The sequence below is a fragment of the Mauremys reevesii genome, linkage group 13 (assembly GCF_016161935.1).
Source record: "Mauremys reevesii isolate NIE-2019 linkage group 13, ASM1616193v1, whole genome shotgun sequence".
Classification (NCBI taxonomy): domain Eukaryota; kingdom Metazoa; phylum Chordata; order Testudines; family Geoemydidae; genus Mauremys; species Mauremys reevesii.
In genome coordinates this window covers 1,575,451-1,602,223 of record NC_052635.1, presented here as the reverse complement: position 1 = coordinate 1,602,223, position 26,773 = coordinate 1,575,451, and the positions used below count along the sequence as shown (strand labels likewise).

The following is a 26,773-nucleotide window of genomic DNA, read 5'->3' as shown; positions in this document are numbered from 1 at the left end:
TGTTTTGCATTGTGTATCACCCTACACACCCCTGATGATTCTCGCTGGCGATATGCGCTCGCGAATATAAACAATTACAGTGTTTGGGCAGTTGCAATGGAAAGACTTACTTGGCTCAACTTTTAATCTTGTCCCACTCCCAAATGTGAACTTGAAATTGTTGGCATCGACACAGTCCCTCTGCCCTTTACAAGAACCCTCCCCCTGCTCAGCTACGGAACTAGCATTTTCTGTGAGCTGCCGTCATTGCATATTGTGAACATTCTGCCTAGCTAGCAATCTAGCTGTCTGTCCAGACCGCCTTTATCACCATATATATCAATCCATTAATTCATCATGGATGCAAGTTTCAAAAGCAAGTCAGGGGCTTGAAATTGGATTTCCAACAACCACTGGGCGAATGGCTATTCTGGAGTCTCTCTCGCTCTTTCTAGATTTCCAGAGGTCTCCATTTCATTCTGATGCGGAATGGAAACAAACTGTAAAACTCACAATTGTTTCATGGACCAGAATTGTTATTTTCTGGCCAGTCCTGGTAAATTCTCACAGCTCTGCTCCACTGAGTGGAGCGATGCCAGGTTACATCAGCGAAGGGTCTCACACATGACTTCAATGGAGCAATGCTGATTTACGCCAGCTGGGGATTTGATCCAAATGTTGCCAGAATTGTTTCTAACAGCTCTTGGGGAAAGGAGTTCTGACATCTGGTTATAAAAACCCCAGGCTGGGATTTGCAAAGTGGCCTATGTGAGTTAGGCACCCAGATCATATCTACATTCAAAGGGATTTGTGTGCCTAACTCCCTTAGGATTCTTTGGAAATCCCAGCCTGAAAGGGTGTGGGTGACATTTTTTTAATCCATCTAAGAGATTCATTTACATATCCTCCTTAGCCTTAGTGGAAGATAGGGGTGGTATTTTACAAGAACTTATGGGATTTGTATGCCCAAATCCTACTTGAATTAATGAGACCTGGGCATACAGATATCACAGGTGGCTTTGTAAATCTCAGCCTTTGTTACAAATTACACACAGCTTGATGAAGTGTGGTCTAGTGGCTAAAGCACTGCACAGGGAGTCTGGAAACCTTGGTTCTATTCCTGGCTCTGCTACTGTTTTATAATGTGACTTGGTCAAGTCACTTCACCATTCTGTAACTCTATTTCCCCTGCCACCCTTTGACTGTTTAATCTTTCAGGGAAGGGAGTGTCCTTCACTGTGCTTTGGTACAGGGGTCCCAAGTCCAGCTGAGGCGTCTCGATGCTACTGAAATAATGACGTTAAAATTGCATTTTCCGCAGACAGTCATTACCATTTCATTCAGCGTGGCCACACGTCTGCTAATTTAACCCCCTGGCAAAAATCACAGCCATGTTCCCAAGGCTGGTTCACAAACTGACAGCGACCCCTTTAACTGGTCAGCTAAACCCACTTCTCTGCTGCTTTGCACCCTCAGCATAGCACAAAGTAGCCAGAGCAGACAAATGGAGCTGACCCTTGGGCGGTGATTTTCAAAGCCACCTGGCTCTATGGAATGGAACTGGCCATCTAACTCCTTTAGGCCTTGTCTACACGGGAAAACTGATCTGCATAGCTATTGTGGAATAAACTGTATCCGAGTAGCTCCCCGTGTGGACACGCTATTCAGAATAACGACTCTGTTCCCAAAGTGGAGTAATTATAATGGAATAAAATCACTCGTATTCTGTAATAGAATGTCCACATGGGGACATTATTCTGGAGCATACAAAAATAGCTAAATTATACTAGAAGAGCTATTCTAGAATAATTCGGCCAGCCAATTCCCCCATGTGGACATAGTGTGACCAGATAGCAAGTGTGAAAAATCAGGACAGGCAGGTTTTAAATGAAGTTCATACTTACTTGGCTGAATCTTAAGTTTAGTTCCTGATCCAAAGACAAGTTCATTATACCCATCAGCATCACCACAGCATGACTCCACTTTACAGAAATCTCCCCTAAGCCACTTACCATCAAAACCTTCTTCTTCCTCATTTGTAAATTACTTACAGCCCAGTTTAGATTAAGAGATTTTCCTTGAATACTCTTCCCAATTTCCAGACTTGCTTCACAATACACAATGGTTTTTGAAATTGCTTTAGGACTTTGGAAATCTGGGAGTATGAAGCTTACTGGAGTTCTGTCCTTACAGATGTTCAAAATGTGTTCATTCATGAGAGGGCGAGATTTGTGATTTCCTATGTGATTTGGACACCCAATTCCCATTAAAGTCTGGGATTTTCCAATAGTTGGCAGGTGCCTAATTCCCTGAGGCTCCTTTGAAAATCTCAGCCAAAATTAAAGGGTCAAAGAACTTAAACAACTTTGAAAACCTCCCTGCAAGGGCCTAATACAAAAGCCACGGAAGTGAACAGAAACTCTCCCACTGACATCAATGAGGAATCAGTATCTGGGACATTTGTAAGTGGAATGGGTGGGGGTGGGAAGTACAACCAATGCATATATTTCTGTTCTGTCTCTCTGCTTGGGTACTTATATGACTCCCCATCAGTGCTATATCTGACTGATGACTTACAAACTTTAATGAATTTAACCTTCCAGTGTGACATAGGGAAGGATCATTACACCCATTTCACAGATGGGGAAACTGAGGCACAGATAGATTAAGTGACTTGCCCAAGGTCACACAGAAAGTTTGTGGCAGAGCTGGGAATTAAACCCAGATCTCCTGAGTCCTATTTCAACACACTAAAAGAACATTTTTATAATCATATATATATATGTTTATTGTATAAAAAGTTCCCGTGCTGATGTGGTTCTTACCTGGCATTTGAAGCAGTCTGATCCATCCTCAAATGTCAGTGGAGAGGATGCAACACTTTGTTCCCACAGTGATAAGTCCCTCTGCAAAAACTCTAGAGGTTTATAGGCACAAAATAATCGACCATGTTCTATCTAGTCCAGTGCCCTTTTCCAGCCATGGTCAGTACCAGATGCTTCAAAAGAAGTTGATAGATACCTGGACATTAGTACTTATCTGTCCAGAGGAGAAGTTTCTTCTTGACCCCATCATTTAATGGTTGGTTTGTGCACTGAAGCTGGAGGGAAGCAGAATTTCTGTTTCATGAAAGATTTCAAGACTTTCGAAATTAGTTTTTATTCCAAATTGTAACAAAAAAAATTGAAATTTTCCACAGATATGGAATTTTCAAAACAATTCTATCTTTGGTCTACCAGAGCACTGAAATTCAAACAACTGAAATGTTTCATTCTGATTTTGGCCTCTTTTTTAACAGAAAAAAAATTAATTTAAACATTTGGAAGCAAAAAATCATTTTGAAATGAAACGTTGAAATTTTCCATTCCAATAATATTAGAAAAGGATGTTTTGACCTCATCAGAATGATCTGTTCCATATTTTTCTGAGATGGCATTTGATCCACACCTTCCAGCAGAAAGTTTTAATTCTGATGAAACAGCATTTTCTGACAGAAAAACCTTCCACTGGAATTGATTGACCAGCTATAGTTTATACTCTTAATACATGTCAGACTTCTAACATAATTCTGGGTGTTCCCATTATTCATATCAATGATCAAATCTTTTTTGAACATTATTAATATCTTGACCAGAATGGCACCTTGTGGCAATGAGTTCCACAGGATCATTACCTAACCCTACTAATATGATATTCCTGCCCTCAGACTAGACATGACTGAAATTATTTGAATGTCTGATTTCCGCTAAGCTTAACTGAATTGAGTATCCAAATCCTTGAGGGGAACATGAAAAAGGATTCCCAAATTCCATCGTAGTTTTTATAAGTCACTTACTTTGTCATACAGTTAATGTAGCACTTGTCCAAAGGGAAAGTTTCTTCAGGGCTCCTTTTAGAACGCTATCTCCTCATTCCCTCTTCTTTTTAAAAGGGAGCAACCTGATCACTGCACCCAGCAAACCGCATTGTCATTGCTCGGCGTGCAGAAGCACCAGCCAGCTGACAAGATGAAAAACTGCAAGAAAAACGAAGACACGTGCCTTGTGGTATAAGCAGAGGATAATTGTTTTTCCTTTGACCTATTTACTGGAATTGTTCAATTTAAAATTTTGCTAGCAGAAAAATTAAGGATTTCACCAGCAGGGGGCAAAAGAGACCACAGAAAGAAATTCATTCAAATCCACATGGCTGGTGATAAGAAATTTTACACATTATTTAAGATATTGATTCCTCTTTAAATTGAAGTGCATAATTGAAAAATTGGCCAGAGCTGTGCTGGCAGGTAGACTCCAATGAGATAACCTGTATATAGAATTTTTAACAGGGGGGAGGGATTGCTCAGTGGTTTGAGCATTGGTCTACTAAACCCAACAGCATGAGTTCAATCCTTGAGGGGACCATCTGGGGAAAAATCAGGACTTGGCCCTGCTAGTGAAGGCAGGGGGCTGGACTCAATGATCCTTCAAGGTCCCTTCCAGCTCTAGGAGATAGATACATCTCCAATTATTATTACAATAGGGTTGTGCTGTGTAATAAGATTTTTTTAATGTATTTTGCTAGTTGGTTTAGTTTTATACAAAGCTATTGATTGATTTCCATTTCACCCTCTCTTCATTTTCTTGTTCTCAGATCTACCCCCTTCCACAAACACACACACTCACACAATCAAAAACATACCAAGTCATAGATTCAGATATGCACAGTCACCCCTACTGACTCAGATACCAACACATATTGTTGCACTGACAGACACCCAGGCTTATACACATTCACAGCCACAAAGAGGTATACACACTCATGCAGTTTCTCATTTACACCCACACATTTGCACAGCCTTCGTAACACACATAGTCAAGCACACAAACTAACAATCTACATATGCACCCACAACCTCACACAAACACAAACTCACAGCCACATACACATAAAGAGTGGTACAAATTTACTGTGGGGAGGCACACACGTATACACACACATACCCTAGCATCCACACGTACGCACACCCCCACCAACTTGCATGCATATGTTGTCATAACAACCCACAGCCACATATTCATGTATACAGTATATGCATACAGTCATCACACATATAGATACAAGTCCTTCACAAAGATACACACGGCCACAATCACATACAGGCATGAGTAGGTATAACTGTTTATTTATACACATATGTAAACTCACATATCTACAGAGACTCTCACAGAGAGAGACATGCACAGGCAAATGGACATGGTGACTTTCGGCGACCTTAGCACAAGAGTGATCCCTCGCCTGTAAAGCTGTCACCATAAATTGGCTTCCACAAACTTGTGGGGTAAAATTTTCCAAATCGCCTAAACTGCTTCTTATCCTAAGTCCCATTTTCAAAAGTGACCGAAGTTCTAAAGAGCCCTAGATTCATTGAAAGCAAATGAGTATTAGGCTCCTAAATTTCCTAAGCGCTTTTGAAAATGTTACCCATAATCCTCTCCCTACACACCCTCTACATATCCTCACATAATCACTCACACACAAAACTGTGCTCCTTCTTCCTATCATAATCTCTGAGAAGCAGAGGTCACAGAAGGTTTCAAACTCTTATCTACCACCATGAGCGAGAGCAGAAAATTGACTCAGACACTTGTGCTAAATAATTTACTGCTAATGCTATTTTGTAAGTTGTCTCATTTGTAAACCTTTTCCTTTCTTTCTTTCTTTCTTTCTTTCTTTCATGTGCCCTTATCAGTAAAGTCGCTTGCACTCCTGTAAGTCCACATTAAACTGACTGGTGGCAGGACATTTACTCTGGGTTTACACCAATGTAACTGGCACCTTAATTCAGGAGATTCACACTTCCAGCTGGATTAATCACTGTAGCCAACGAACCACTTATTTCCATGCTGCGCTAGTTATTTATTCTGATTTCCTGTAAAATTTATTTCGCAGGCATAAGGCTTCCTGTGCCACAAAATATCCCAGACCCCCTCAGTCCTCACAGTGAAGATGGGAAACAAAACAAAGCTCAGCTGCAATTATGATACTCCGCAAATGGACCCAGGTTTATACTGGTACCGCCTGGTTTCCAACAAAGCCCTTCAGCTCATCCTCTACAGGGATAATTCAAGGTCGTTTGATGCTCACTTTGTCAAGGAGCGCTTCTCTGTGAGGCGGGATCATGCCAGAAAAGCCTTCCACTTGCTGATCTCTGCCGTCCTAGCTGAAGACACTGCTACCTATTACTGCGCCATCCACAGTGCTACCGGGTGTCTGCAGGGCTCTACAGTAACTGCACGCTTGTGTATATGTGTAAATATGTGTCAGGAAAGGTAGGTCTTGTATTTGTGAACTGGGATTCTGGTCTCTTGGTTCAATTCTTGGCTCTGCCAAAGATTCCCTGTGTGATCATGGACAAGTCCCGTACTCCAGGATTTTCAGAATTAGAACTTTTTTAATTTAAGTCTAAATCCCTTGGGTGCTTTTCAAAATCTCAGCCTCCAAAGGCCACATGCACAACGAGGACAATGATATTTCCTGTTTTCCACCCTTTGCCTATTTACAGTGTAAGGCCTTTGGGGCCTGGGCATGCTCTTACGATGTGTCTGTACAGCACCCAGCACAACGTGGCCTAGATATGGGTGGGGACCACTAGATGCTATCGAAACACACACAATAATAACATCCACATTAGAGACTTCTTGTCTGTGTCAGAAAACAAAGTGATAAAAGGAAGTATTCCAACTGTAATGCTACTCCCAATGCAAATTATACTCTCCTCTAATGATTAACTTTAACCTCAATCCCTGACCCTATCCCTCATCCCACTCGCGACTCCTCTTCAAAAATGTATGTGCTTGAGTTAGAAAATTTTTAACACTCCTGACACTAGTGGGAGCTCTTCACTTATCAATCTAGCTTTCAACCTAGCCATCAGAACAGAGACTTCTCATGTTCTCTAGAAACAGGGATGGATATTCATCTGTGTAACTCTACTGATTCTAGTGGAACTATGGCCAATTTATACCAGCTGCTGATCTGACCTTTTGACTTCAATGGGGCAAGTCTAATTTATACCAGTTGGGTGGCCTGGCCCATTGGTTCCACTTCCAATGGAGCTATGCTGATTCACACCCTTTGAGGATCCGGCACCCTGACCTCAGTTGCTCTATGCACATTTCCACCAGGTGGGGATCTGTCCCAAGCTGTTTAAATGCTGTGGTTGGAAGGGTGGGGGGTAATGTATGTTTGGTGGTTTGTAGCATGTGACTTATTTGCAGTGTGCAACCCCAGCCCTCCAGCTTCATTCTGCTACCCACGAGAAGCTGGCAGGGCTTCGGGGTGAGAAGTTGGTGTGAAGCGGAGCATGTGGACAGATGTGTTTCTAAGATCCAGGTTACCACAGCAACCTTCTTCTTTATCAGACTGCCAAAAAAACCTTGCCTCCTTGCAGCACCTGCCTGTTAGCAGACGGCAGCAAAGACAATATTTTTTGTGTATGTGAACTTTGAATGTCACTTGTTTCTCTGTGACTCTCATGAAAATAGGGGAGGGGGAAAGAAAAACAAAGCTGGTTTAAATTGTTAGAATTTTCAAACAAAGTATTGCTGCTAGTTTGCGGTGAATGTTCAGAGGTCCAAAGTTTGCAAAGTATATGAAATCTAAAGCAAAGAGGCCAATTATGAATTTATTTCCCTCCAAAGCATAATTTATAGATAGAGGGAAAAGACCACATGCTTTGTTGAAATAACTGAAACTCGAAGGAGACATTTCATGAAATTGAAAAGCAACAATTTTTAAACTGAGAAAAGGAAATACTTTTGCACACAATGATAAGTTAGCTTGTGGAACTCATTGCCACAATAAGTCACTGAGGCCAAAAGCCAGGCAGCATTCAGAAGAGGACTGGGCATCTACAGTGAAATTACAATACACCTTTATAGGAGTAAAGATGTGATAAACAACAGTGTTGGAAGAGAAGTAAATCCTCATAGTTCAGGTTGTGAGCTAAATTTTAACTAATGAAGGTTAGGATGAAAGGTGGTTAGATTGCTACCTATATTTGTCATGTGTAATCAAAACAGAACTACAAGCAGGGAGGGATAGCTCAGTGTTTTGAGCATTGGCCTGCTAAACCCAGGGTTGTGAGTTCAGTCCTTGAGGGGGCCACTTAGGGATCTGGGGCAAAAATTGGTCCTGCTAGTGAAGGCAGGGGGCTGGACTCAATGACTTCTCAAGGTCCCTTCCACTTCTAGGAGATTGGTATATCTCCAATTATTACCTATTACCTAAGTGAAATTAAAATAGATCAGTCATTTTAACTGGGTTTGAATTTATTAAGCCATAAAATAGATTTCAATAGAATATTCATATAATAGCTGGTCACAAAATTTCCATTTAAACATTTTCATGGAAAACTGGGTATTTAATTAAACACAATTTTACATGGGAAGTGTCTGCTTTCCTTGAGAATTTTTGTGGTTTATTTTTTGTTGGAAAGCCAAAAACTGAAAATTTTCAGCTGAAAAACAAAAAATATTTTGGTTTCGGCAGTTTTGGGGCAAAAATATTTCAGTGTTTCAATTCAGTTGAAATTTTCCACTAAAAATTTTTATGCAAATGAAAATGTTTCATTTTTGTTAAAATTATTCATGAAGAAAACAAAAACATGGATAAATCTAGGCCTTAAGAGGCACTCTTCACTTAATATAATTCTGAATAAAAATCCAATTATACTGAAATTAGCTTTTCTATATGTCTGTCATATGTATGTAAAACAAAATGAATCGCTTTAATTGTGTTTTACTTTATTAATGCATACAATATATTTGAATAAAAAAATCTATGTAATATAGCTAGAACAAATTAACTATAAATGTTGCCATTTAATACAATTAAAATAATATGACATTTAACTGCATCTGTTGAAACTAGCATTTCACATATCTAAAAAGAGCTTAATTAATTCAAAATTAAGATATACTGGAAAAAATAAAAGAAAAACTAAAAGTGCTAAGGGAAAGTAAAATAAAATGAAGAGCTAGTCAAAATTTTGGAAAAAATAGTTTTAATCCAAAAGAGCTTTTATTCAAAAAATATTTTTCTCTCAAAAAAGTCATTGTTTAAATATTTTTATTTTTTGTGAAAATTTTCACACTTGTTGAAAATCTTGTTGAAAATATCAAAATACTTATTTAAATTGTTCATTTGCTAAAAGGAAGGTTTTCAGTAGATGGAAAATTTTGATAACTATTTCAATAATATTTTCAATTAAAAATTCAATATTTGTTATGTAAAATTTCAGTGAAGATTTTTGGAAAGCACAAAAATTGGCTCCATTTTGAACCCTTCAAAAATTTCAACTTTGAAAGTTTGATTTTATTTTCATGTTTTGACCAGCTCTAATAAAGAATAAAAGTTAACACATTATTTGCTATCTTCTTCAAACCATTTCTGGCTCACTTTGTCCAACCTGTAAGAAAAAAGAAGTTCATGATTTTTGTTAGTCCTGGACCAAATCCCACTCAAGTTTGTGGAAAGTCTCCCATTGAAGTCAATGGGTTTTGCATCAGCTCCTTCAGGTGGAATTTTCAAAGAACATAGGGGAATTAGGTGTCCAAGTCTTGTATATTTCCAATGGGAGTTGGGCATCTAACTTCTTACACATCCAAAATAGATGAGACAGAGAAGATCATTCTCCCCGTTTTACTGGTGGGGAGCCTAGGTCCAGAGGAACGTAAGACTGGTAGTGCCTTCTTGGTCATCAGAACCAACCTCCTGCTATTCCAGGCAGTGCCATCATATAATCCCATTTATAAACATACCAAACTCCATCTTTAAACTACTTGTTTGCCCAAACTGCTCCTTTTGGGAAGGTGCTCCAGAACATCCCTCCTCTGATGGTTAGAAATCTTCTTCTATTCCAACCCAATGGCCAGATTTCGAAAGTATTTTGCTACATGCGGATGAAAATAGGTGCTGTTGGGATTTTCAAAGTACTTTGGGGGTTAGGCACCTAGTCCTTTTGAAAAACCCATTAGGTGCATATGTGCATTAAAGCCTTTAAATGATGGCTTTTTGTGTTTTGCATGAATTTATGTAGGGAATACCTGGACTTGAACCCAGCTCTCTAGAACCTAAGATCAGTGATTGAACCTCAAGGCCTTGCTTCTTATTAGTAAAAGAGGAAGGGGGGGAGTAGACAATGGTGACTGAACCACCTTTTTTCCCCTATGCGTAATGCACAGCTCTTTGGAGGACATAAAAAGGGTCTATGCCAGGGAACAGCAACCTTTGCACACATCTCGCCGCCCCCATTGGCCTGGAGTGGCAAACCGTGGCCAGTGGGAGCCACGATCGGCCAAACCTGCAGACGTGGCAGGTAAACAAACCAGCCCAGCCCTCCAGAGTGCTTACCCTGGCGAGCCGCGTGCCAAAGGTTGCCGATCCCTGGTCTATGCACTGCATAAACCCCACTGACCCTGAGTTCTTACCTCAGAAATAAAGGTATCTAGTGACCATGAGCATATTCAAGGCAATGTTTTTCATTAGCAACACCCTCAAGCCCAGCACAGTGATAGACAGCGCATTCATTTTCTCCATATCTTCATCTGCAAAAGTGCAAGAGAGATTGTGGCTTTGAAGTGACGATTTGCTATCAGCACAGAAACAATGTGGTAACTAAAGAGATACATTTACTTTTGCAGGTGTAGAGACAGTACAGAATATGTCCTGGAAAGCTGACTCTAGGATAACAGATGTTCAGTGCAGCTGGCAAAGGACAATTTTGCCCTAAATGTGATGATTTTACATGGTTCAGAGCACTAATAGTTTTTAGTGAGTCAAGCCACATTTCTCAACTGGGCCAGATTCTCGACTGTAATAAATCTGCATACTCCTCTAGATGTCAATGGAAACTACATGGATCTACATCAGTTGAAGATCTGGTCTCTTGCCTTGATTCACCACCAAAATACAAGTTGATGTTGGTGTAACTCCACTGAAATCAATGGGGTTACAATGATGTAAAACTGAGTAAGTCAATAGTGAAACAAGCACTAAAATTCCACTTATTTTCAAACCAACCTTGAAGGCTAAGAGTTGAAGTCCTGCAGACCTCCATCAGGCTTGTGGTAGGTCCAGGAGTTGCTAAAGCTGAAGAGAAAGAAAATGAAACACAAGCAATGAACACAAACCTTCCATGATGAACAAATGAAATGTCTGAGATTTTTGCTTCAGTTAAGTTTCTGGACCAAGATCTAGTTTCTTAGCCCATGTAAATAGATGCAGCACTTCTGACTTTAGTGGAGCCACTGCAGTTAACATCAGCAAAACCTCACTAGATGCTGATCTTTATCTTTAGGGACATTAATATCTTTGTGAATAGGACCCTTAGGTATGTTTGAAAAGCCCTCTCCAAGTCAGTAATGTCAAACTGAGAATATTATACAACTTCTTAACAGTGCGGGTAATTAACCGCACAGTGTTATCAAGGGAAGTGATAAACTCATTATCACATGGAGTCTCAGATTTTCAAAGATGATTAGAGCCACTATTTTGCAAATCCCCTATGCAGATTAGAAAATCTAAACTGGACACAAAAAATTGAGACTAGATGTCTACCCACAAGTGCTAATCTGCATAGTAAGGAAGATTCATTCCCTCCACTGCAAGAACTGCTGCACTGAATTCTCTGGCCTGAGTTCTGCAGGAGCTCAAATAAGATGATCATAATGCTCCCTTCTAGCCTGAAAAACATATCCTTAGCTGTTGAAAATCAGCGTCATTCCATTGACTTCAATGAAACAGCAATGGTTTACACGAGCTGAGGATCTCATCCAGTGTTAAAGAATCTACTAGGGGTGTCATTCTTCTCTGACCCATAACACCATACCTGGTGGTCTCTCTGAGGCGAGAATTTTATTAAACTCTTGGTTATGGTGTTGTACTGAGCAATGCACATCCTCATTCGATGTAATGTTGGCAACCTTTACAGCACGGTATTTTCCAGATGAAAGGACAGGCTCAGTGGTTTCATATAGAACTGGGCTGTCAGCATTCATGGATATCTTCAGTTCAGGAGGGTAGAAATCCCTTGCTAAACAAGCAGTTGAACCACTGGAGTCTGCAGACTTCAAAATCGTGAGAGAAGGCTGAGAAGGTGTTGGGTTATCTGAAAGGAGGAATTGATCATGTTGTCATGCATGGCAGTGCAAAAGCTCAACTCTGAATGTCACCGTTGTCATGAAAAGAAATTTCACAGGACATTTTAGGGTTAGGTGCTAAGTCTGAGGTTAGGAGTTACTGGCATAATGGCCAAGATCTTCTAAAGTGACTTGTGATTTGATGGGCTCCAGTTTTTGGCTCCCCAATTTAGGACACCTTAAGGAGGCCTGATTCAAAATATACTCATCACCCACCCCCTGAAAATCAGTCCCACGTATGGGATCTCAGGTTGGGCATCCAAAATTACTAGTGCCTTTTATCAGAGGGGTAGCCGTGTTAGTCTGGTTCTGTAGAAGCAGCAAAGAATCCTGTGGCACCTTATAGACTAACAGACATTTTGCAGCATGAGCTTTCGTGGGTGGCTTGCATCCGAAGAAGTGGGTATTCACCCACGAAAGCTCATGCTGCAAAACGTCTGTTAGTCTATAAGGTGCCACAGGATTCTTTGCTGCTTCTAGTGCCTTTTGTGAATGAAGGCCTAAAAGTCCAAATGTAATGGCTGCAGCATTTTCACATATACAGGCAGAGTTGGTAACTGAATTTCTATTCAAGCATTTTCAAGTTCAGTTCTCTGATTTCATGAACAACTTCAAAGGTGAAGAAAGAAAATGTGTTTCTCTCTATTTGAATCTAAGGACAAGCTTCCACAGTAAAACTCTGCTCTCTTTGCACCACTCCAGCAGCCCAAAGCAGCCACAAGCCCAATTTAATCAGACAGTTAAGATGGCTTTATGTCGTTGCAGAGCATAAAACAGCTTGGGCTGTTGGGGGGGGGGTGTATATCAATTTGGCAGGAAACCTCTTTTGAACAAAAGCACACTTTTGTTCTGTGATCTTCTGCATGCCAGATATATTTTCTATGCTGCAGAAGTGGTCCAAGTTCTGCTTTTGATTATGCAGGTGCACATCTATTGAATTTAACTTGGTAATGTACATGTAACTGTGGGTGGAATTTGACCTTTTGATAGCAAAGCACCCAGTGAAGTTGCTAGGCATTCCACCTTCATTACAGAGATCAGTTGATGTTTCTTATATGAAAGTGATCTCTAAGCACCTTACAGATATTCATAAATTGGGCTCTGGCCCAACTCAAGTTAAAGTCAAAGAATCCCATTTTGTGAAAATAGGCCTGTGAATTAATGAACTTTTAGCACCATTTTACACATTGGAAACTGAGGCAAAGAGAGATGAAGTCACTTCACCAAACCACTCAGGGAGTCGATGTCAGAGGTGTTAGAACCAAAATCTCCTTAGTCCCAGTCCAACCTCTCTTGTGTTTTCTTTTCCCATCTGTAAAATGGGAGTAATGGTCATTCCTTTTCCCTACACTTTGTCTAGTCTATTTAGGTTCATATTTTCAAAAAGCTTCCAAGTGATTTAGGAGCACAAGTCCTATTGGTTGGGGCTCTGATCTTGATAGTTGACACTGGATGGAAGAAGAAGAAGTAGACGTGTATTGCATGGCTAAGCAAAAACTATGGGAGGATGTGATAACTCTTTTTTAAAACAGACAAAGGGACTTCCCAACACTGATGGGAGTAAGAAAAATGTTCAGGATTTTTTTAGATTTTTTTAGCATATGCTCCAATACGTCTGTTAGTCTATACGGTGCCACAGGTCTCTTTGTCACTTTTTACATATCCAGACTAACATGGCTACCCCTCTGATACTTTAGGAATCTAGTGAGAGATAACTTGGATAAATTAAAAAAAATATTTTTGTCTGGGTAAGAAATTAAAATGCTCACATGGACAGGGCCGGCTTTAGCAAGTGCGGGGCCCAATTCGAACTGTTTCAATGGGGCCCCGGCAGGGATGACTATATATATATAAAAAAAATGTAAAAAACACATGGGGCTTGTACTCACCGGACAGTGCTCCGAGTCTTCGGCGGCGGGTCCTTCACTCGCTCCAGGTCTTCGGTGGCACTGAAGGACCCGCCGCCAAAGTGCCGCTGAAGACCCAGAGCAAGCGAAGGACCCACTGCCGAAGTGTCGCCGAAGACCCGGAGCGCTGCCAGGTGAGTAAAAATTTAAAAGGTGCCTCTAGCCAAGGAAGAGATTCTCACTGGGTGCGGGGCCCTCTTAGGCGCGGGGCCCGATTCGGGGGAATTGGTGGATTGGCCTAAAGCCAGCCCTGCACATGGAGAACAAAGAGACTGTGGAATACACTCCCTAGGAAAGTGGTAACTATATCCATTTATATTAGAAATCAAAAGTACCTGCTATAAGATTTTTCTGTGCTACAGGTTAGAGATGTCAAACCATCACCCAAACTGGAAGAGAGTTTTGCATTACACAGTCACCATATTTTGTCATGGGATATAAATATGAGACAGCAACATGACAGCAATAAATCCAAAAAATGTGCAGGCAAAGAATGAGCCCAGCAAAGAATGAACGGACACAAAACTAAACTTCTCCTCTTAACTCCAATCCTGTCTTCACATTCTAATCATATGGGACCAAATCCACAGGTACTGTAAAGCAACAAGGTTCCCTTGACCTCTATGTAGCTGTGGCCAATTTACATTAGTTGGGGATCTGGCCACTGACTCCAGTGCAGCTACAGATGATTTATACCAGCTGGGGATCTGGCCCATTGACTCCAATGGATCTACAGCCAATTTACACCAGCTGGGGATCTCGTTCCAATGCTTAGTGAAAGGACACTGATTTACATGCACTGAGGATCTGGATCCATTTTCCTAAAACATAGTTCCCTAGACACATAACTATTTGTAATCATGTAAAGAAGGCTTCATAAAACAGTGATGTGTAATATTCAGATTATAACAACATATAAAGTATAAGAATTTTCTTTCTATAATTTTAAAAGCATTTACTTAAGAACTTACTTGGATCTACTGTAACTTTAGTCCCAGGAGAGTCATAGTACACAACAATACAGAGTTATACCAAAACCTCACCAAGGAGAAAAAGAAATGGAACTTGCATTTTTCTTTCCATTCCACATTGAGTAAGGGGGAGGATGATTCAACTTTCAATATATGATCATGTATTTGCATTGATTGCATTGATTAATGAGAAAATGTTGTTATTAGAATGAAATATGTTCGGTCAAATCTTCTTCTTAATGTCTCTTACATTCTGTCTTCTTATATTCCTCTGAGAAATAAGGGAAAAATACAGAAATAAATATTAAAAGGTGTCATAAGTTTCACCCACAGATTTGAGGGTCAAAACTTATATATTTTAACCAGAAAAAAAAGCTGTTCTTCAGTCTGGGTTTTTGTACAGGTCACCGGGGAATTTCTGTCACGGTGTTTGCCAAAGTCCACCGTGATACACATCTTTACAAAGCTGTCATCTCTCTCTATTACAATTTAATTCAATTTGCTGCAGCAGGAAGGATCAATTTTATTGAACAAACTGAATTATGCTCCTAAAAATCTATGCAAATATCTTTACATCTCCTTATTAAGTGTATTAAGCTATTGAATTGTCAGACCAACCAAAGGAGAGAGAGAGAAACATTAATCTTGTTCAGTAACTTTTCAGATACACATTCACCACTCTCCTAAGAAAAGTTACTGTTCTTTCCTTCCAAGTTTGTATTAATGCCTTTACCAATTCCAAAATAAAATATCTGAGGGGAGATTTTCTTAAAAAGTTAGTTGAGCCATTCCTTCCATTTGAATTTTTCAAATTAGCAATAAAAAGTCAGGCTTTCTGCCTCTTACCAAGACCACAGTATATTCATTTAGAAGATATCATATCAAGGGTAAAAAATTCAAAACTATCTAAGCCTAAGTATCATTTTCAAAAATGACTTAGCACTTACAGGGCCACATTTTCAAAAGCACCTAAGTGAGTTAGGCAGTTAACTCTCATTCATTTCAATGGCTGTTAGCTGCCTAAATTGCTTAAGTGCTTTTGAAAACTCCACTAGGCACCCATCTGCATCTTTAGGAGCCTAAATACCTTTGCAAATCCCACTAGGCACTTATCTGCATCTTATCTGCATCTTAAAGTGCCTAAATACCTTTTTTTAAATGGGCCTTAGACTTCTACGTCATTTAAAAGCAGCAAAGAATCCTGTGGCACCTTATAGACTAACAGACGTTTTGCAGCATGAGCTTTCGTGGGTGAATACCCACTTCTTCGGATGCAAGCAGTGGAAATTTCCAGGGGCAGGTAAATATAAGCAAGCAAGAAGCAAGCTAGAGATAACGAGGTTAGATCAATCAGGGAGGATGAGGCCCTGTTCTAGCAGTTGAGGTGTGAAAACCAAGGGAGGAGAAACTGGTTCTGTAGTTGGCAAGCCATTCACAGTCTTTTTTTAATCCTGAGCTGATGGTGTCAAATTTGCAGATGAACTGAAGCTCAGCAGTTTCTCTTAGAAGTCTGGTCCTAAAGTTTTTTTGCTGGAGGATGGCCACCTTAAGATCTGCTATTGTGTGGCCAGGGAGGTTGAAGTGTTCTCCTACAGGTTTTTGTATATTGCCATTCCTAATATCTGATTTGTGTCCATTTATCCTTTTCCTTAGAGACTGTCCAGTTTGGCCGATGTACATAGCAGAGGGGCATTGCTGGCATATGATGGCATATATTACATTGGTGGACGTGCAGGTGAATGAACCGGTGATGGTGTGGCTGATCTGGCTAGGTCCTGTGATGGTGTTGCTGGTGTAGACATGTGGGCAGAGTTGGCATCGAGGTTTGTTGCATGGGTTGGTTCCTGAGCTAGAGTTACTATGGTGCGGTGTGCAGTTGCTGGTGAGAATATGCTTCAGGTTGGCAGGTTGTCTGTGGGCGAGGACTGGCCTGCCACCCAAGGCCTGTGAAAGTGTGGGATCATTGTCCAGGATGGGTTGTAGATCCCTGATGATGCGTTGGAGGGGCTTTAGCTGGGGACTGTATGTGATGGCCAGTGGAGTCCTGTTGGTTTCTTTCTTGGGTTTGTCTTGCAGTAGGAGGCTTCTGGGTACACGTCTGGCTCTGTTGATCTGTTTCCTTATTTCCTCGTGCGGGTACTGTAGTTTTGAGACTGCTTGGTGGAGATTTTGTAGGTGTTGGTCTCTGTCTGCGAGGTTAGAGCAGATACGGTTGTACCTCAGTGCTTGGCTGTAGACAATGAATCTTGTGGTGTGTCCAGGATGGAAGCTGGAGGCATGAAGGTAGGCATAGCGGTCGGTAGGTTTTCGGTATAGGGTGGTGTTAATGTGACCATCACTTATTAGCACCGTGGTGTCTAGGAAGTGGCCCTCCCGTGTAGATTGGTCCAGGCTGAGGTTGATGGAGGGGTGGAAGCTGTTGAAATCGTGGTGGAATTTTTCCAGAGTCTCCTTCCCATGGGTCCAGATGATGAAGATGTCATCAATGTAGCGTAGGTAGAGAAGGGGCGTCAGTGGACGGGAGCTGAGGAAGCGTTGTTCCAGGTCGGCCATAAAAATATTGGCATATTGTGGGGCCATGCGGGTGCCCATAGCGGTGCCACTGATCTGGAGATATATAGTGTCATCAAATTTGAAATAGTTGTGTGTGAGGATAAAGGCACAGAGCTCAGCAACCAGTTGTGCTGTGGCATCATCAGGGATACTGTTCCTGACAGCTTGTATTCCATCAGCGTGTGGGATGTTGGTGTAGAGAGCCTCTACATCCATGGTGGCCAGGATGGTGTTTTCTGGAAGGTCACCAATGCATTGTAGTTTCCTCAGGAAATCAGTGGTGTCACGGAGATAGCTGGGAGTGCTGGTGGCATAGGGTCTGAGCAGAGAGTCCACATATCCAGACAGTCCTTCAGTGAGAGTTCCAGTGCCCGAGATGATGGGGCGTCCAGGATTTCCGGGTTTGTGGATCTTGGGTAGTAGATAGAATAACCCTGGTCGGGGCTCTAAGGGTATGTTGATTTGTTCTGGTGTTAGTGTAGGGAGTGTCCTGAGTAGATGGTGCAGTTTCTTATTGTATTCCTCAGTGGGATCTGAGGGAAGTGGCCTGTAGAATTTGGTGTTGGAGAGTTGTCTGGCGGCCTCCTTTTGGTAGTCAGACCTGTTCATGATGACAACAGCACCTCCTTTATCAGCCTCTTTGATTATAATGTCAGGATGGTTTCTGAGGCTGTGGATGGCATTGCGTTCTGCACGACTTAGGTTGTGAGGCAAGCGATGTTGTTTTTCCACAATTTCTGCCTGTGCACGTCGGCGGAAGCATTCAATGTACAGGTCCAGACTGTCATTTCGACCCTCAGGAGGAGTCCATGTGGAGTTCTTCTTCTTGTGCTGTTGGTGGGAGGGTAACTGTGTATCAGTGCGCTGTTCAGTGTTGTCCTGAAAGTATTAGGACCAGACCAAAAACTTTAGGACCAGACTTCTAAGAGAAACTGCTGAGCTTCAGTTCATTTGCAAATTTGACACCATCAGTTTAGGATTAAACAAAGACTGTGAATGGCTTGCCAACTACATAACCAGTTTCTCCTCCCTTGGTTTTCACACCTCAACTGCTAGAACAGGGCCTCATCCTCCCTGATTGATCTAACCTCGTTATCTCTAGCTTGCTTCTTGCTTGCATATATATATATACCTGCCCCTGGAAATTTCCACTCTTGCATCTGACGAAGTGGGCATTCACCCACGAAAGCTCATGCTGCAAAACGTCTGTTAGTCTATAAGGTGCCACAGGATTCTTTGCTGCTTTTACAGAACCAGACTAACACGGCTACCTCTCTGATACGTCATTTAGTGTCTTTTGAAAATTTTACCCCAGAACTTCAGTTGCTATATATCAGTACAGCTGTGGTGAGGTTTTGGAGCTCTGCTCCACAGTTGATCTGGCAAGTCAATTACAAATTATTTAGTTTAAAAGTATCAGATAGAATTACAACTGAGCAATTTGTCTTACCTGGGAGAGTCTTCCAAAAAGGTTCTAATACTGAGATTTTAAAAACGAAAATGGTCCATAGCCTTTTCCCGAGGATTTTCAGATTGGGGCTAGTTCCTCATCTATTGTACACTGCCATAGCAGAGCTTACACCAGATAAGGAATCTGTCCTTTTAGTTCCCAGTGTGAGAAAGAGGAAATCGAATCAGCTACTCATGGGTAGAGAATCCTGACAGCCTGTGGTCGGTGTAACGTTCTCTAGACCAGTTCTATGATCTGTCGTGTGAAGTTCTGGACGCAATGTTCCCACGCTGTGCTGCCTCTTTTGATACACATATTCTGGAACCAGATTAAACAAACTGTAAATTCGAAGGCTTTTCTGAAGCCTTTTCACACTAATCCACCCAGAGGCTCTTTTCTCTGACTCGGAACAAATATTTGCTCTTAGCTGGGAAACCAAAATACATTGATGAGATGAGACATGCAAAGAACAAATGCCAACAAACTCTTATTGAAAGGAAAGAATTCAGGAGAACCAGAGAGGTGGAAATTGTGACTGAGCCAAGCATAGGATTGATTTTCAAAGATACTTGGGCCCAGGGGTGAAAGTAATTTAAAGGACTTACCAGTACACCAGAGTCCTGAGCGAGGCGTGGCCTCATCCGGAAGAGGTGGGGCCTTTCAAGATTTAAAGGCCCTGGGGCTCCAGCTGTGGCTGAGAGCCCCAGGGCCTTTAAATCACCCCAGAGCTCCCAGCTGCAGAGGCAGCTGGGATCCCCGGGGTGAATTAAAGGGCCCAGGGCTCGAGCTGCCACGGAGCTCCAGCCCTTTAAATCACCACGGGAGCCTGGCTGCCAGAGCTCCGGTGGCGCTTTAAAGGGTCTGGGGTTCCCTGCAGCTGCTGGAGCCCTGGGCCCTTTAAATCACCACTGCAGAAGCCAGTCCAGTCTGGCACAGCGTACTGGCTCTTGTCGGTACACCGGACTGGACTGGACTGGCTTACTTGCATCTCTGCTTGGGCCAGCCTAAAGCACTATTGAAAATGGGACTTGGGCTCCTAAATCACTTGGGTACTTTTGAGAAATATACCCTCATGCTCTGTATGCCCCATTTCCCCATGTGCCAACTGGGGTAACTTGCAGTGTTGTTGTAGCTGTGTTGGTTCCAGGGCATGAGCGAACAAGGTAGGTGAGATAATCTTTTATTGGACCAACTTCTATTGGCAGAAAGTATAAGCTTCTGAGCTTCAGGTGACTGACAGGAGCACTTTGAGGATAAATGTTAAAAACAGATACTATGGTCATGTGACCCATATAAATACCTTGGATAAATTTTCCAGGGAGCATACATGACTTTGGCACCCAACTCCTATTGGATTTCAATGGGATTAAGGTGCCTAACTCACTTAGAGTCTTTTGAAAATACCCATCTTGATGTTTGTGGTAAAATATTTGATTTTATGACATTCACAGTGGAGGTCCAGAGTGATAAAAGAATCTGTAGATATCTGCTAACTTCACAAGCTGAAATGGTTAAGCTTCCAGTTTTTTTCTTCCTCCCTCTCCCCACAGGGCTGATGCAGCCATTTAGGCGAACTAGGGGTTGCCTCGGGCGCCAAGATTTGGGGGCACCAAAAAGCGGCGCCCCCCAAAAAATGTTTAAAGCCGTTTCAGCGGCCGCTGCGCTGGGACGGAGAGGGAATCTGAGCCGCCGCGGGCAGCCCAGAGGTTCCCCTGGGTCAGCGTGCCACCGGGAGCTGGGGGGTTCTTCCCCACCCCAGCTCACCTCTGCGCCGTGTCCTCCCCGAGCACGCTGCCCCCACTCTAGTTCTCCTCCCAGGCTTGCAGCGCCAAACAGCTGATTGGCGCCGCAAGCCTGGGAGGCGGGAGGCGCGAAGCAGCGACTGTGCGGTGGAACCCCCCAGCTCCCGGTGGTGCACTAATTTCACAATCTGAAATGTTTAAGCTTCCAGTTTTTTTCTTCCTCCCCCTCCCCAGTTGTTTGGCGCTGCAAGCCTGGGAGGAGAATTAGAGCGGGGGCAGCGTGCTCGGGGAGGACGCGGCGCAGAGGTGAGCTGGGGTGGGGAGGTACCGCACGGCTCCCCAGGCCAGGGGGTGGGGAGCTGCCGTGGGGGGGGGGCGCCTCAGGACAGGAGGAAGAGCTGCTGCTGGGGGGGAGGTGCCTCAGGGTGGAGGGGGGGTGGGGAGCTGCTGCAGGGCTGGGGGACGCAAGGTGGAAGTTTCACCTAGGGCGCGAAACTTCCTTGCACCGACCCTGCCTCCCCAGCCCTTTGCTCACGTTGTGCCACACTTCTCACTAATCTCATTGGGGATGGTATTTTCAAAGGTGCAAGTTGGCATCAAACTCATTAGGCTCCTTTGAAAATCCTAGCCATGTGGCCAGATTTTAAAGGTATTCAGTTGCCTATAAGATGCAGATAGGCATTTAATGAGATGTTCAAAGGTGTCTAAATAGGCTAGAAGCTAAATTGCATTGATTTCAATGGCAGTTAGCTGCCTAACCTGCTTAGACGCTTTAAAAAATTCACTAGGGCCCGGATCCTCAAAGGTATTTAATCACCTGACTCCCATCTGCATCTTTAGGCATCTAAGTACATTGGAAAATCTGGCCCATAATGAATAAGGTATCATGGTTAAAATGAGCCCCTAAATTATCAGCCAATTTGCATCCTAATGTATAATGCAGGGATCAGCAACCATTGGCACACGGCTCGCCAGGGTAAGCACTCTGGCAGGCCGGGCCGGTTTGTTTACCTGCTGCGCCCGCAGGTTCAGCCGATCCCGGCTCCCACTGGCCGTAGTTCACCACTCCAGGCCAATGGGGGCTGTGGGAAGCGGCGCAGAGGGAGGAACATGCTGATCGCTGCTTCCTATAGTCCCCATTGGCCTGGAGTGACGAACCGCGGCCAGTGGGAGCTGCAACCGGCCGGACCTGCAGACAAGGCAGGTAAACAAACCAGCCCGGTCCGCCAGAGTGCTTACCTTGGCGAGCCGCGTGCCAAAGGTTGCCAATCCCTGGTATAAAGCAAGATATAACAATGTGAGTCATGATTTTAGAATCTAAAAAGACCCATTTTTCTAGTTCTTAACCTGGATTCTTCAGCAAAATGCAGTGTAAAAAACATTCACATTTACATGTGCCTATGTGTTGCACACCAAACTCTGAAAAGATGTACATGCAAATGAATTTTTTTCTTACATAGATTGACCCAGTTTATTTTCTTTTTTAATTTCTTTTCCTTCAAGAAAACTGGAATCTCTAGGATTTTTTCTACAATGATTTTGTGGTGTTCAGACACCGGCTTCCCCACCAGAAATCTGCTTCCCTAACATCTACAAGTTCAGGTTCTTGTTTGAGCTCTGACTGCCTTCTGCACACTGTGTCCAACCACAGTAATACTCAGCAGCATCTTCACATCTCAGCTTAGTCATATGCAAGTACAACAGGCTCCTGGAATTGTCTCTGGAGATGGTGAATCGCCCTTTCACTGAATCAGCGTAGGATTTAGTATCCCCAGATGATTTGCTAATATAGGCAATCCATCTCAGACCCTTTCCAGGAGTGTGTCTGACCCATTCATTCATTCATTCATGCCCGTCACCCCAACCGGGGTATGGGCCGCCAACAACAGATCTCCATAGTCTTCTATCCTGGGCCATTCGCTCTAGCTGGTTCCAGGTATAGCCCATTTTTTTGCTATCAACCTGAAGGTCGCGTCGCCAGGTATTTCTTGGGCGGCCTCTTTTCCGCTTGCCTTGGGGGTTCCACTGCAGTGCCTGTCTGGTGATGTTGGTTGGCTGCTTGCGTAGTGTATGTCCTATCCAGCCCCACCTTCTCCTTCTAATTTCTTCCTCTGCTGGGAGTTGATGGGTCCTCTCCAAGAGGTGGATGTTACTGATGGTGTCTGGCCAGCGGATCTGGAGAATCCTTCTGAGGCAGCTATTAATGAAGGTCTGGATCTTCCTGGTGGTTGTTTTGGTTGTCCTCCAGGTTTCAGCTCCATACAGTAAGACTGATTTCACGTTGGAGTTGAACAGTCGAATCTTTATTGCCAAAGACAGCTCTCTGGAGCTCCAGATGTTCTTGAGCTGTAAGAAGGCTGCTCTTGCCTTACCAATCCTTACTTTGATGTCTGCGTCTGTGCCACCCTGCTGGTCGATGATGCTACCTAGGTAGGTGAAGGACTGCACTTCTTCCAGGGGGCTTCCATTCAGTGTGACTGGGTCGTTGCTGATGGAATTGATCCTAAGGATCTTGGTCTTGTCCTTGTGGATGTTGAGGCCAACCTGTGATGACGTGGCTGCCACTACGTTGGTCTTCTCTTGCATCTGCTGTTTACTGTGCGAAAGGAGTGCAAGGTCGTCGGCAAAGTCCAGGTCATCAAGCTGGGTCCACAATGACCATTGGATTCCATTCCTACGCTTGTAAGTGGATGTCTTCATAATCCAATCGATGACGAGAAGAAAGAGAAGTGGTGACAACAAGCATCCTTGTCTGACTCCGGTTCGCACCTGGAAGCTGTTTGTGAGCTGCCCTCCATGGATCACTCTACAGTGTATGCCGTCGTATGAATTCTTGATCAGGTTGACCACCTTTGCTGGGATGCCATAGTGCGAAGGAGCTTCCAGAGGGTCTCTCGATCCACGCTATCGAATGCTTTCTCATAGTCAACAAAGTTGATGTACAACGAGGAGTTCCACTCCATAGACTGCTCGACTATGATGCGGAGCGTTGCTATCTGGTCCGTGCATGATCTGTTCTGCCGGAAACCTGCCTGTTCATCTCGTAGCTGTGGATCGACGGCATCCTTCATTCTCTCTAAGAGGACTCGGTTGAAGACCTTCCCTGGCACCGACAGGAGTGTGATTCCTCTATAGTTGGCACAGTTGCTGAGGTCTCCTTTCTTGGGGATTTTGATGAGATATCCCTCTTTCCAGTCAGCCGGAATCACTTCTTCTTCCCATATTTTCTCAAAGAGGGTACAGCATTTCCACTGAGGCATCCAGGTCTGCTTTCAGGGCCTCTGCTGGGATATCGTCAGGTCCAGCCGCCTTCCTGTTCTTCATCATGGTGATGGCTTTTCTGATCTCGTCTCTGGTTGGTTTATCGCAATTGATTGGGAGGTCCTCGTTGGCTGGGTCAATGTCTGGTGGATTTGGTGGTGCTGGTCTGTTCAGGAGTTCCTCAAAGTGCTCCGCCCATCTGTTCATCTGTAGTTCTATTCCTGTTATAGACTTTCCCTGCTTGTCTTTAACGGGACGTTCTGGCTTGCTGAACTTTCCAGACAGTCGCTTGGTAGTATCGTACAGCTGTTTCATGTTACCGCTGTATGCTGCCTGCTCTGCTTCTGCTGCCAGTCCATCCACATAATCTCTCTTGTCCTTCCTAATATTCCTCTTCACTGCTCTGTGGGCTTCAGCATACTCTTTGAGCTTTGGCCTTTGCTGCTCTAGTCCTGCTGTTGTTGACTGCTGCCTTCTTCTTCTTTCTGTCTTCTATCTTTGTCAAGGACTCTGCTGTGATCCACTCTTTCTGCTGGTGTTTCTTAATTCCAAGCACTTCCTGGCATGCTGACCTAAGTGTGTCTCTCACTTTCTGCCATCTGTTGAGTACACTGTCTTCCTCTTCCTCAGACCGATCCTGTAGTACTGAAAACTTATTCTTCAGCGTCAATCCAAAATCTTCCTTGGTCTTATGGTCCTTCAGAAGGTTGACGTTGTACTTCGCTCTTCTGTCTGACGCGTCTATCCAGTTCTTCTTCAGCTTCAGCTTCAATCTGGCCACCACTAAGTGATGGTCGGACGCCACGTCTGCTCCTCTTCTAACTCTAACGTCCTGCAAGGATCTTCTGAACTTCTTGCTAATGCAGACATGGTCGATCTGGTTTTCTGTCATGCCTGCTGGCGATACCCAGGTACTCTTGTGGATCCGCTTGTGAGGAAAGATGCTGCCTCCTATGACCAGATTGTTAAGTGCACACAGATCCACAAATCTCTCTCCATTCTCACTCATCTCTCCCAGAGCGTGGGTCCCCATGACTTGTTCGTATCCTGTGTTATCAGGTCCAATTTTGGCATTAAAGTCTCCCATAAGGATGGTAATGTCTTTGTCTGGGAGAGTCTCTAATATTTTCTGGAGTCTGTTGTAAAAGTAGTCTTTGTCCTCCTCTTCACTGTCATTGGTTGGAGCATAGCACTGAACAACATTCATCTTAATCCTCTTCATTTTAGTTCTGAAGGATGCTGTGATGATCCTGGGACCATGTGCCTCCCAACCAATCAGTGCTCTCTGTGCCTGCTTGGACAACATGAAGCCTACTCCCTGTGTGTGGTGTGCGTCACTCTCTTCATGTCCTGAATACAGCAACAGCTCTCCTGTCAACAGTCGTCTCTGTCCAGCTTGCGTCCATCTTGTCTCGCTAATGCCTAGTAGGGTCAGGTTGTTGCTCCTCATCTCTGCTGCAACCTGCGCCGTCTTTCCTGACTCGTACATGGTCCTCACGTTCCATGTGCCGATGGTAATCCTCCTGGCTGCAAGAAGGGTGATCGGCTTAGTGGCTTCCTCGCGGCTTTCACCACCCAGCGTCATGCATCTTCGAGTTGAAGACCCTTCTTTTTCCAGGCTAAAAGTCTCTGTTAACTCTATTGTTGGCGTTTCTGTAGCAAGCTGATTTTTACAGGGTGGAGTTGCTAGCCCCACGCCCAACCCTCCTCCTTTACCCTGACTTGGGACAGGCAGATGGCCCCAAAGGACCTCTCTGGTGGAGTTTGTCTGACCCAGGTCATCGCATAATCACCAAAAGTGAATCCAGAGGTTTTGCAGGAGATCTGGAGAGAGTCCCCGAGCATTTTAACTTTTCCACCAGAAGCCACAAAATCTAATTTTGACTGGATACCTGGAGAGAAAAAAAGAGACATGGAGACTCATACAATGATTATCCTGGGCATCTCCAGTGCATGTAGGAATTCAATTACCTCTGAGAACGAATAGAAAGGATGTGATATTGAGCCATAATATCATCGCTCTGATTCTGCAGAGATCTCTCAGGAGACTTGGCTGATCTCTGTGAAAGCTGCAAGGTCAGGGGGATGACTGGCTTTAAACAGGAAATACAGTGACACACTGTGCACATGCCCCAGTTGGAGAGTCAGATGAATGCCAGTGCAGAGTAACCTGCGTTTTACATACTCTGACTTGGGGTTGCTTAATTCATTCTATTAATATAATTCAGCAACAGGTGGGCTCAGACTCACCTGACTCTACAGTGCTTTATTTTGTATCTTGCTCCCATTCCCTTTGTCTGTGTGTTTCTTTTTCCTATTTAAAAGCCAAGTTCTTCAGGGCAGGGACTGTCTGCTGCTAGGGGTCACGTTGTGGTATCCTCACAAGTCGCCACCTTGTCTGCAGTGGAACTATTCACCCAAGTAAGGCTATTGCAGCCTGGCCCTCTATGTCGTTTCTTTGTTTTAACAGAACAAAGCACAAGCATGACTCTGTATTGTTTATATTAGATAACTAGGTAGATAGAGGCTTGCACAGGTCACATCCAATATGGCAAAGCCCCCAATCCTTGCCCTCTTGTTTAAGAAACCCACTAACACACTGCGTGTTGTCTCGAGCCCCTCCCCCTGTTGGACACATCCCCACACATCTTCCAGGACCTCCCCCTGCCCCCATGGTAAAGCACAGATCAGCTCCTTTGGGAGGAGTCCCTACAAGGCCTGGTGGTGAGAG

At 43.5% G+C, this 26,773-nt stretch overlaps 1 long non-coding RNA gene and 1 gene segment (V, D, J or C); both read right to left on the bottom strand.

Moving 5' to 3' along the window:
• Nucleotides 1-9,253: 9,253 nt before the first annotated feature.
• LOC120379838 lies at nt 9,254-11,126 on the bottom strand. The gene is made up of 3 exons (XR_005587612.1): nt 11,041-11,126; nt 10,449-10,565; nt 9,254-9,427 (listed from the first exon to the last, which is right to left on the bottom strand). It is a non-coding gene; the product is annotated as an uncharacterized LOC120379838 (long non-coding RNA).
• Nucleotides 11,127-22,371: 11,245 nt separating this feature from the next.
• Nucleotides 22,372-26,091, bottom strand: LOC120380738. The segment is given in 3 exon segments: nt 22,372-22,606; nt 25,793-25,934; nt 26,014-26,091. Coding segments are annotated over 3 exon segments (423 nt in total).
• Between the last annotated feature and the right edge of the window lie 682 nt (nt 26,092-26,773).